The sequence below is a fragment of the Chrysochloris asiatica genome, unplaced genomic scaffold, assembly GCF_000296735.1.
Source record: "Chrysochloris asiatica unplaced genomic scaffold, ChrAsi1.0 scaffold00004, whole genome shotgun sequence".
NCBI classification, from domain to species: Eukaryota; Metazoa; Chordata; class Mammalia; order Afrosoricida; family Chrysochloridae; genus Chrysochloris; species Chrysochloris asiatica.
In genome coordinates this window covers 34,433,347-34,446,116 of record NW_006408522.1, presented here as the reverse complement: position 1 = coordinate 34,446,116, position 12,770 = coordinate 34,433,347, and the positions used below count along the sequence as shown (strand labels likewise).

General features: G+C 39.4%; 1 protein-coding gene across 2 annotated transcripts in view; it reads left to right on the top strand.

Annotated features, from left to right (window-relative positions):
• Nucleotides 1-12,770, top strand: part of MGA (MGA, MAX dimerization protein) — a 97,252-nt gene that overhangs the window by 68,777 nt on the left and 15,705 nt on the right. For both annotated transcript variants that reach the window (XM_006831749.1, XM_006831748.1), the window contains one exon: nt 3,437-3,564. In XM_006831749.1, the coding sequence (XP_006831812.1) occupies nt 3,437-3,564 (128 nt within the window). The remainder of the gene's footprint in view (nt 1-3,436; nt 3,565-12,770) is intronic.

Sequence of the window (12,770 nt, the reverse complement as noted above, 5' to 3'; positions counted from 1 at the left end):
TTGATGAAAGCTTATCTGATAGATGTAGTAAGAAATGAGGGGGGAGTGGGTAACTTTAGAACTAAAGGAGAGCTGACATACCTGCATTTTTCTTTCTGGAGAAAAAACTAGAAAACACTGACTAATATTTTAATACAATCCTTTCTAATTATCTTACATAATTAACTAATTCCTAGAACTTATATTCTAAACTTTAGTAAACTTTCTTTGTAATGTAACCCATATGTTTTTTTGTTTTTAACTTTTCTGAAGCTATTTTCCTAGGATTCCAAAATAAGGTTATATTTACTGAACAAGTAACTGAGGACCAAGTATTGGCAGGAGTTGGACAAACTTTTCCTGTAAAGGGTCAAATAATAAATAATTTGGACTAAGCAGGCACCTGGGTTGCTATTGCAACTATTCAGTTGCTGATGTGGCACGAAAGCAGTCATAGATAACATATAAGCGATTGAGGGTGGTTGTGTTAAAAAAAAACAAAAAAACTTATATAATAGCAGGCAGCATGCTGTAGTTTGCCAACCCTTGAGATAGGGTCTAATGTAAAACTTATTGAGACCATAGTTAGCTGCCTTGTGAGGTGCCTTTATATCTAAACTGTCCTTGTCTTTAGCAGCAAAAAGTACTTTCCTCTGTGCAGATTGTCGTGCAGCTGGAGGTTTTCAGATCCTCAGAACTGTGAAATTAATTTGGCTTCTCTGTTATTGGTCCTCCTCTTGGCTTAGCTGCCTTATGCAGATAAAATATAGCATACAAATTAGTATTTTAAAACTCAAATGTTCTGACAATTGATGCTGGTTATTTCTATACCTTAGTAGTTGTTTCATTTGTAAAGTGAGGATCTAGCTTTAAAATTGAATGATTGAATTCACATTTATCTTACATGCTCTGTATACCTTAATATATTCCAAGGGACACATATTTTGTGTGCAAAGTATTTGCTTAAGTCATTAAGTTTAGAAGTTACTCTGTTTTAGTTTCCCCTTGTAAGTATGTTTGGTAAGCATCAGACTAAAAATTGTCTTAACTTTAAAACCAGTGAAAATTGTTGCTATTAGGGGCACTGATTTCTAGAACATTGTTGCTAAGTGCTGTCAAGTCAGTTCCAACTCATAGCTACTCTGTATAGAGTTTCCAAGGAGCAGTTGGTGAGTTTGAACCACCAACCTTGTGGTTCAAACTGGCCTTGCCGTCCAGTACAATACTACAGCACCACACCAGGACTCAACCTTGTTGTTGCTAAGTACCATCAAGTTGATTCCGACCCGTAGCGACCCTGTATATGGTTTCCAAGGAGAAGCTGGTGAGCTTGAACCACCGACTTTGCAATTTAGACGACTTTGCAGTCTGATGCATGAGCCCGCAGTGCCACACCAGGACTCTGGACTCTACCTTGAGAATATCTTAATCATACAGTATAGCTTTGATTTTACTAATAGGGAATCTGACAAGATACATTGATTATTTATTTATTTATTTTTAAGTAAGGGCATTATGTTAAGTGATTTCTAAAATAGAAATTTTATATATGTATCCATGTTTATAATATCTTTATGATTGAGGAAAAGTTATAAGTAGTCTCCTTCATTTAATTATTCTGTTGTGAAAGTTGTTGGATGGTGTTTACAAAGCTTGCAATTAAAACCATGACTACGTAGGCAAACATTCTTCATTGTATAGCAGCTACGTAAATGACAAATTCAAACTCTTTGCTTTTGTATTCTTTTGGAACTCTGCTTCCCGTGTTAATTTTGATATACAGTTTTAATGCATATTTACTCTTGAATCTGCTACCACAATTATCTTGAATTTATAAAATATGTCGAAGGCTGCTAGATAAGACAAAGTAATCGTTACTTTATGGTTGAGGTATAAAAAGGACAGTCAAAGAACATGATCTTTAGAATTTTGTAGCTCTTTCGGTCATTGGGTACAGATCTTGGTGACTGAATAGAAGTAAAGTGCTTAAATTGGGGTGAGGAACAAAAGTATATTTAAGGAAACTAGGACTTAATGAGTCCTGGTGTGGTGCTGTAGCATAAGTACTAGACTGCTAGCTATAAGGTTGGCAGTTCAAACCCACCAGCTGCTCCTATGAAAACTCTTATGTAGGGTCACTGAGTCGGAACATGACTTCATGGCACTTAACAACAGGGCTCAGTAGCTTGATGGCTTGTATTTGTTGTCTGTCAGTCTTGTGGAGTCCTGGTGTAGTACTGTAGGATAAAGCACTGGACCGCAAGGTTGGTTTGAGCCATAAGATTCGTGGTTGAAACTCACCAGCTGTTCCTTGGAAACCCTATACTGGGTCGCTAAGAGTTGGAATCGACTCAATGGCACTTAACAACACCAATTTTTCCAACAAGTTTAAATACAGAATTAGAATTAGTAAGACAGTTGAGATGTTTCATTTTGATCGGTGATTCTTTCATATAATAAGATGATAGTGTCGTTGAATAAGTGACAACTCATAGTGTTAGGGTGTCCAAGGAGCCGCTTATGGCTGCCAACCTTGCAATTAACAGACCAGTACTTACCCTGGTGTGGCACTTGTGGGTTAATGCGCTGGACTGCAAGGTTGCTTTGAACTGCAAAGTCGGTGGTTCAAGCTTACCAGCTGCTCCTCGGAAACCCTATATGGGGTTGCTGTGAGTCAACACCGACTTGACAGCGCTCAACAATAACAACTTACCCTATAGCATCATAGATTATAGATTACATACCCTCTGTTTAATTTCTGGCATAGAAAACAGTGCTTTTAATGATGGACTTAAAAATATCGACATATCCCATCCATCAGTACAATTCTGTAATATAAATCATATAATGATTCACTATCATAGGTATTCAATAAATGCTTACTGATTGACTTATTTTTGGTATAAGCCAAGTATAGAAAGGCTGGGCTTATTCTGAAATTTGAAATTCTTCAAAAGCTCTCATTCTCTGTGGTTGAATGACTTAGAAGACTTCCATTTCCATATCTGTCTTGAGTATGTTAACGGGTATTGATTTGTGAGTGTCTGATGTGTTAGTTAATGAAGTGCCTTTAAAACAGAATCTGAATTTTGCCCCTGCCTTCATTTTCCCTCTCACCAAATTTTATTTTACTGCTATTTAATCTTAAGGTTCATGTAGCCTTAATATGTTCATACCTGAATTATGTCCTTTAGATGACACTAAAGCATCAGTGCAGCCCTTTCGGCAACTGTTCAACCTAAGTGGTATTTGTGTAGTATCTATGACTTATGTAGTTCCTAGTTCTTTACTGATCTTTTGCTTGTATTTCTGACTTAATTCCTTCTTAAAATGAACAAGTTTAGAATTGTTAGTCATTTAGGATCAATGTTTGTAGCAGGTTGATTTTATAAGGGGAGGATTCAGTTGAAAATTTTAGATTTCCTTGTTTCCCAATTGTTGGAATGATATATTTCAGAATAATCGTGTAGACTACCTTGAAGATGAAGACGAACAAGTGGACATTGAGACTGTGGAAGAGTTCTCAGAGGAAATGAATGTTCACTTGAAGACCCCAGCTGCCCATGTAGTTTCCTCCAAACAGCCGTAAGTCTTCTTTCTCTTTGGATTTTCTTTTCTAAAGCCAGAAACAAAACTATTATGTTTAAGAACTCGGTATAACTGACCTGGTTCCTTTATTACTGATTAGTAGATGAGGAGCAGAGCTGGAATTCAACAAATAACTAATTTACCATTAGCTATTATTGGGAGCTCTGGTAGCGTAGTGGTTACGAATTGGACTGCTAACCTCAAGGTCAGCAGTTTGAAACTACCAGCTGCTCTGCAGGACAAAAATGAGGCTTTCTGCTCCCGTAAAGATTTACAGCCTCGGAAACCCTGTACAGGGTCGCTATGGGTAGGGACTTACTCAACGGCACTAAACAACAACAATTGTTGGGAGCTAGCATGTAAATGAGAATAACTCTGACACACCAGAGTTAAAATGCTAGCTTTTAGACTATTTAATTGTGGGAAAGTCTTTAATCTTTTGAACATCAGGTTCTTTACCTGTTGTTTTTGTTACATGTTTTGAGTCAGTTCCGACCCCTAGCTACCCTGTAGAGGGTTTCCAAGGAGCAGCTGGAGAGCTTGAGCTGCTGACCTTGCAAATCAAACCGACTTTGCAGTCCAGCACATTAACCCACAGTGCCACACCAGGACTCCTCTTCACCTATAAAATGAGGCAAATATTAGCTTCTGTTTGAGGGTTAAATAAGATTAAGTACATGCAACTGGTATTAACAATGGACATAAGTGGGCTACTCCAAAAAAAAAAAAATTCCCAAACTACTATTCTTAAGAATAAGTTATAAAACTAATTGTAACTGTCACAATAGTAAAGGTAAAAGTTTTGTAACAAAAAGGAGGGAGTAGTTCATCTTACAGTTCAGGAACAGAGGACGACCATCAAGGGAAAAGAGCATGAGCAGAATGTGGGACCCTATCCAGAGAAGCAACAGTACCAGAGATGGAGGCAGAGATGAGGGCATTTTTTAAATACAGTAGATGAGGACTATAGACTCATGAAAAGAGAAAAGTTGGTGGCCAGAAGGCAGGCTTGTGGAATGTGCCCTAGGGTTGTTTAAATTATTATATATTCCTGAGTGTTTTGGTGTACATCAGTGACACCTAACAACAACAAACCCCACCCCAAAATAATAAATTCTAAAAATTTAAAAAATGAAATTGTTTTGTTGTTGTTAAGTGCCATCGAGTTGGTTCTGACCCATAGCAACCCTGAACAGGGTTTCCAAGGCTATAAATCTTTACAGTAGCAGAAAGCCTCATATTTTTCCCACGGAGCAGCTGGTAGTTTTGAACTGCTAACCTTGTGGTTCACAGCCAGACTCGTAACTACGCTACCAGAGCTCCTTAGTAAAGAGTTCAAATTGCCAGGTTTGTTGTAACATTATTTAAATTTGATTCACTACTAGCTTCCAACTCACCAGCTTCTCCTCAGAAACCCTATATAGGGTGACAGTGAGTCAAAAGCATTTTGATGGCACTTAACAACAAGGTAGGCCAGTTGCTGGAGAAGGATATCATGTTTGGTAGGGTGGAGGGTCAGAGGAAAAGAGGACGGTCTCCCATTGAGATGGATTGACAAAGTGGCAGTATCAATGGACTCAATCATGGCAACAATTGTGAGGTTGGCCCAGGACTGGGCAGTGTTTCATTCTGTTGTATATAGGTTGCTATCAGTTGGTACCAACTCAATGGCACCTAACAACAACAGCAACAATACTTGATTCACAGTAAAACATTTGAGACATGAAACAGGCAAGAAAAACAGTAAGTCATTCAAATCTAAATTTGGGTACTAATTGAATAGGTGAAAAATAGGAAAATTGTACTTTTGTAGTCAAGGAAATGATGAAAAGGGGAGTATATGAGGACTTGCTGACAGCAATTTATTTCAGTTTTCGTTTGTTAATATTGATTAGGGGTTGGGATGTGAAAAAGAGAAGTGAAGGATGATGAGTTATTTTTTTCTGTTTTTTTTTCTTTTATATTTTGTAAATTATGTGATAGTTTACATGGGAGAACATTAGCTTTACATTCATCCTATTGTATATCGTTTCATTGCCATGGTTATAATCCCCTCCATGCATCATCAGCCAACCAAAGGGTATACCCCACATGCCTGCCCCTTGGTCATCAGTACACAGCCCCTTTCCCTCTCTGGGTGTAGAGTCCCCAGCCGCTCCATCTCTCCACGTCATTGTCTCTGCCTCCATCTCTGGCATCACTGTTTTCTCTGGGTAGGGTCTCACACTCCGCTTTTCTCCCTTGATGGTCCCAGGGACCTCTGCTCCTGAACTGCAAAGTCAACCACTCCCCTCCTTGTGCTACAGAATGTCTACCTTTTCATTTCCGTCCCTTACAGTCAATCCTGATAGCCATTATTCCCTGTTGTACCAAAAAAGTCCTATCCGCATCTTCTTTCATCAGCCCCACCCAGACAGATTGGATACTACTCAGTGGAGATTCTACCTTCCTCTGCACCCTCTGGATCTAGGCTCCCTCTTGAAAGCTTGTAAGCCAAGTCATTTCTTGTCTTTGTAGCCCTCCCATTTTGGGTAGCCAGTGTCCAAGTTGCCCATCCCTGTTTACCTTGTGTATCGAGAGGGCGGGAATGGTCCTCACTGTAAAGATTTGTTCCCTCTTTTGAGTTCCTGCATCCATAACTATAGGTCAAATTCATCAAACTGTATCAGATTACTTTTTTCGTCTTCTTTTTCTTCTAGTTGAGTTCTGATCAGTTATTGAAGCCAGGTCAAGTGGGTATTATCTGTAAGTGTGGGTGTTCTTGTGCATATGCCCTTACTTCTTATCAGCTGGATGCTTCACTCTCCACTCTAGTACTGTGACTATGTCACTGACTCTGGGTTGAAGATTCCCCAGGTCTTGCCATACTGCTGGCCAACCAGGTCTCCACCTGGGTTTATAGGAGTCTATTGAACATGGTAGGACTTAGCTTGCAGCTTCATTGCTGTTTTCCCCTTATTGGTAACCAATGTGGTCACCAATCAGAGCACATGTCTGCTCGTGTATTCTCCTTGAGTCTTAGTCATGGAAGTGGTTTGCCCTAAGGGGACCTGCCGCTTGCCTTGATGTCTCCAGAGCGAACAACTAGCTTGTTCTTGTAGTAGTCAGTTGGACTGCTGGACTGCCGTTATTGTTTTTTATTTTTCCTTTCAGTCTTCTTTCTTGTCCTTTCTTTTTGCTTGTCCTTTCAAGTGGAGATTTCTAACTTCAGAAGATTCTGGATGGGGTTCAGGATACCACCTATGGTTACATGCAATGCAGTGGCTCTGCAGGAAGTCTCCTTCACTGGGCAAGTTGTAGCCCCATTTTAGGTATTCCAGTAAGTTATAGTCTGAAAACAGACTTAAAAGCTTTCTATGATGATATTTCTGGCTGTTCCTTTCTCTTCCCCTAAAGTATCTGTTTTACAATGGTATGCAAAGGAAACCAAGATTCAAAAGACATCCAGCCAATATTTGATTCACAATAAAACATTTTACACATTCAAACCATGACTCAGTTCCTGTATCCCAGAGCCCTGTTGTTCCAGGGTTGTGCATGCATCATTATTTACCTCTGTCCCACTTAGCCCATGCAAACCTGCTTAACTGTTCTCCCATCCTCCTTGTTCTTCCATTCCCCTCCCCCTTATTGTGTATTGGCCCCCTCCCCAGCATCCAAACATCCTGTGTCTATTCCCTACCCTGTGTTCCACCTTGCCCCTCCATCCCCTCACCTGGTAAGCAGCGAAGAGGTCCCCCCCCCCCTTTTATTATGGGTTCTTTTTTGTACTCTTTTATAATAGTGGTCCTATGCAGTATTTCTTCTTTTGTGACTAATTTCACTCAACATAATGTCCTCAAGGTTCATCCATGTTATGTGGTGGCTTGCAGCTTCCTTCTTATTCTTCAAGGTAGCATAATATTCCATTGTGTGTATGTACCAGAGTTTGTTTATCCATTCTTCCATTGATGGACACTTAGGCTGTCTTCATCTTTTTGCTATTGTAAATAGTGCTGCTATGGATATTGGTTTGCATATGTCTACTCGTGTTGTGGCTCGTTTTTCTTGTGGGTAAATACCAAGTAGAGGACTTGCTGGATCATAAGGTATTTCTATTTCCAACCTTCTGAGGAAACGCCATATTGCTTTCTAGAGTGGTTGGACCATTTTACAATCCCACCAGCAATGCAGGAGCGTCCCAGTCTCTCCACATCCTCACCAGTATTTATTGTCCTCTACTTTTTTGATCTTTGCTGTTATTGCTAGTGTGACATGATATCTCATTGTATTTTTGATTTGCATGTCTTTAATAGCTAATGGCTAGTGATCGTGAGCATTTCTTTGTATTTTGTTGGCTGCCCGGATCTCCTCCTTGGTGAAGCATCTGTTCATGTCCTGTTTTTTGTTTTTTTTTTTCAAACTCAAACAATTTTTATTGTCACATTGACTTGCAAAACTACTATTCTTAGTCAAAGTTCTAGCTTTTACTAGGAAAGAGAAGGAGCAAGTTTTGATAGAAATGGAAAGACCCAAGGAAACATTAAGGCAACTAATGACTATGGTGGGGCATAAAGATCGGCCAAAGGTTCGTGTTGAGCACATAATAATAAACAACATTCTCCCATTTTGATGTGGACCATCAAAACCGTCACGGCAAACTGTGTTGATATGTCCTGCCCTGAAATCTGACAGTTTCTTCCTCTGCTTCAAACATGGTCTTCATCCTCATAGAAAAGTTTGTAACTTTGTGGAGGACACTGACTCCTACACAAGCTGATAAGATACAAATCAGCTTCCCAGGGTGAAATGGCTAACAATGGACTTTCCGCTCAAGGTGTTTCTTTTCTTTTTTTTTTTAATGCTTTATTATGAGTTATGTGATAGCTTACATGGGAGAACATATTAGCTTCACATTGATCCCATCGTATGTCGTTTCCCCTCCATGCATCATCCCCCAACTACAGGGTATACCCCACAAGCTCCTCTCCCTCTCTGGGTCCAAAGTCCCCAGCCCCTCCATCTCTGGCATCACTGCTTTTCTGGGTAGGGTTCTGTTTTCCGCTCTTCTCCCTTGATGGTCCCAGGGACCTCCTCTCCTAGACTGCAAAGTTAATCCCTCCCTTCCTTTTGCTACAGAACATCTACCTTTACATTTCCAGCCCTAACAATCAGTCCTGATAACAATTATTCACCATTGTATTGAAAGAGACCTATCTGCATTTCCGTTCCTCGGCTGCCTAGACAGATTGGATACTGCTCAGTGGAGATTCTACCTTGTTCCATGCCCTCTGGATCTAGGTTCCCTCCTTTTAGCTCATAAGCCTGTCACTTCTTGCCTCTGTAGCCCCCCATTCTGAGTAGCCAATGTCTAAGTTGCCCATCCCTGTCCTCTCTGTGTGTGGAGCGGGTGGGAATGATCCTCGCTGTGAAGATTAGTTCCCTCTTTTGAGTTCCTGCTTCCATAGGTGTAGGTGTAGGTCAAGTTCATCAAATTGTATCAGATTCCTCTTTTATTCCTCTTCTTTCTTCTTCTAGTTGAGCTCTGATCATCCAGTGATTAAAGCCAGTTCAAGTGGGTATTATCTGCAAGTGTGGGTGTACTTATGTATGTGCCCTCTCTTCTTAACAGCTGATCGCTTCACTCTCCACTGTAGTCCTCTGTGGCTATGTCACTGACTCTGGGCCTAAGAGTCCCCATGTCTTGCCACACTACTGGCCAACCCCACCCCCCCACCCCGGTTCACAGGAGTACAGGAATCTATTGAAGGTTATAGGGCTTAGCTCGCAGCTTCATTGCTGCTTTTCCCTCTCTTCCCCTTGTCTGTGATGCACATGGTTACCATGTGTATTCCCAATGAGTCTTAGTCTTAGAAGGAGATTTGCCCTGAGGGGGCTGGACCACTTGCCTTGATGTCTCCTGGGCCAGCCACCTGTTTGTTCTTGTAGTAATTAGTGGATCTGCCTGTATTGTTTTGTATTTTTCTTGTTGGTCTTTCTTTTAAGAAGTATCTTCTGTTCTTCTGGTCCCTCCAGGGTGGTCTGCTTGTCCTTTCAAGTGGAAATTTCCCCTCAGAAGACTCTGGATGCTGTTCAGGATTCCACCTATGGTCTTGTGTAATGCAGAGGCTCAGCAGGAAGCCTCCTTCACTGGCCTGTGCCTAATTTTTAATTGGGTTATTTGTCATTTTCTTGTAGAGGTATTGTAGTTTCCTATGTATTTTAGAAATTAGTCCCTTGTCCAATATGTCGTTGCATATGTCCCATTCTTTGGGCTCCCTTTTTAATCTTTTGGTGAAGTCTTTTGATGAACATAAGTTTTTCATTTTTAGTATGCCCCAGTCATCCATTTTGTCTACTTTTTTGTTTGTGTAGTTTTCAAAATGTTTGGTAATCTGTGTATGCCCTGAATTAGAGACCTCACATTTGTCCCTATGTTTTCATTGATGGCCTTCATAATTCTGGGATTCACATTTAGGTCTTTATTCCATGCCGAGTTGGTTTTTGTGTAAGGCATAAGGTAAAGGTCACTTCAGTTTTTTGCATATTGCTTTCCAGTTCTGCCAGCACCATCTGTTGAAGAGACTGTCACCTCCCCATGAGATATATTTAAGCACTTTGTCGAAAATCAGTTGGCTGTAGGTGGATGGGTTAATTTCTGGATTCTCAATTCTGTTCCATTGATCAACATATCTTTCACTGTACCAGTACTGAGCTGTTTTGACCATTGTAGCCATGTAATAAATTTTGAAATTAGGGAGTGAGAAGTTTCCCACCTTATTATTCTTCTTAAGTAGTGCTTTACTTATCCTGGGTCTCTTTCTTTTCCATATAAAATTTGTAATAGTTTTTTCCATCTGTTTGAAGAATGTTGTTGGAATCTGTATTGGGATTGCATTGTATGTGTAAATTGCTTTGGGCAGTATTGACATTTTCACAATGTTAAGTCTTCCTATCCAGGAGCATGGTACATTCTTCTATTTTTGCCAATTTGGATGCCTTTAATTTCTCCATCTTGCTGTATAGCTGATGCTAAGACTTCCATCACAATATTGAATAGGAGTGGTGACAAAGGGCATCCTTGTCTGGTTTCTGGTTGCAGAGGGAAGACTTTCAGTTTCTCTCCATTGACAGTAATGTAGGCTGTTGGTTTTATATATATGCTGTTAAATAATGTTGAGGAGTTTCCCTTCAATTCCTATTTTGTTGAGTGTTTTTATCCAGTGAAGCCATCTGGGCCTGGACTTCTTTTGTTTGGGAGTTTTTTTATGAGCTGATCAATTTTTTCTTTTGTTATGGGTCTGTTCAGATTTTCTACTTCACTCTTAGTAAGTGTATCCATCTCGTCTAAGTTTTCAGATTTGTTGGAGTACAACTCTTCATAGTATTCTGTTGTTATCCTTTTGATTTCCTTTGGTTCAGTGGTGACTTCACCCATGTCGTTTCTAATGCGTATTATTTGTGTCTTCTCTTTTCTTTTGTTAGGTTTGCCAGTGGTCTGTCAATTTTGTTAATCTTTTCAAAGAACTAGCTTCTTGTCCTATTGATTCTTTCTATTGTTTTTCTGGTTTCTATCTCATTTATTTCTGCTCTAATCTTAATTATTTCTTTTCTTTTGGTGACTGTAGGTTCCCTTTGTTGGTCTGTTTCTAATTGTTGCAGATGCTGTGTTAATGTGTTAATTTTAGTTCTTTCTTTTTGGATGTGTGCATTTATTGCAATAAATTGTCCTTTTAGCACTGCTTTTGCCATGTCCCAAAGATTTTGGTATGTTGTGTTTTCATTCTCATTTGTTTCTAGGAACTTTATCAATTCAATGTTTTGTTTCTTCTACTACCCAGTCACTTTTCAGCAGGGGTGTTATTTAGTTTCAATGTATTTGACTTTATTTCCTTGGTCTTCCTATTATTGATTTCTAATTTGATAGTATTGTGGTCTGAGAAGATGCTTTGTAATATTTTGATATTTATAAATTTATGGAAGTTTGTTTTGTGACCTAACACATGATCTATTCTGGAGAATTGTTCCATGTGCACTGGAAAAGAATATGTATTATGCGGTTGTTGGGTTGAATGCTCTGTATACATCTATGAGGTCCAGTTGGCTGATTGTGTTGTTTAGTTCCTCTGTGTCTTTGTCAAGTTTTTTTCTGGTTCTATTCAAAGTGGTGTATTAAATTGCCCACAATTATTGTAGCTTCGTCTGTTTTTTTCTTCAAATCTATTAGAGTTTACTTTATATGTTTTGGAGCGCTTTCATTGGGAGCATAGATATTTATTATGGTTATGTCATCTTGTTCAATTATCCCTTTAATCATGAGATAATGTCCATCTTTATCTATTATGCTGATTTTTGCCTTGAAGTTTATTTTATCATAGATTAATACTGCCACGCCTCATTTTTTATTGCAATTAGCTTGGTATATTGTTTTCCATCCTTTGACTTTTAATCTGTTGTTGTCTGTGTGTAATTTGTGTCTCTTGCAGACGGCATAGTGATTGATCTTGTTTTCTTATCCATTCGGCCTCCCTCTGTCTCTTAACTGGTGCAATTAATCCATTTACATTCAGTGTAATTATTGATAGGTATGTATGGATCAATTGCTGTTATTATGTTAATTTTCTTTGAGGCTACCTTGTATTCTATTAACTTTTTCTTCCATTTAGTGCCGTCTGTTTTATCCTGTAATCTACCTGACCGTCTCTCCATCTGGTAAACACGTAGAAACACCGATCCAGATGGCTTTGGCAAAATCCCTTAGCTTCTGTTTATCCTAGAATATTTTTATTAACACCATTGTATTTGATGATAGCTTTGCTGGAGAAAGGATTCTTGGTTGGCAGTTTTTTTCTTTCAGGGTTTCATATTTGTCTCTGGTAGCGAATGGTTATGAATCAGACTGTGAACCTTAAGGTCAGCAGTTTGAAACTACCAGCTGTTCCATGGGAGAAAGATGAGGTTTTCTGCTCCTGTAAAGATTTACAGCCTTGGAAACCCTGAACAGAGTCGCTATGAGTCGGTTCCAACTCTACGACACATAAACACCACCACCCCATTGCCTCCTTGCCTGCATGGTTTCTGCTGAGAGATCCGAGCTTCATCTGATTTGCTTGCCTTTGTATGTAACGCTTCTCTTTTCCCTAGCTGCTTTCAGAATTGTCTCCTTATCTTTGATTTTAAGTTATTACTCCTCATGCTGTCCAACATGAATATTAGATCTTCGG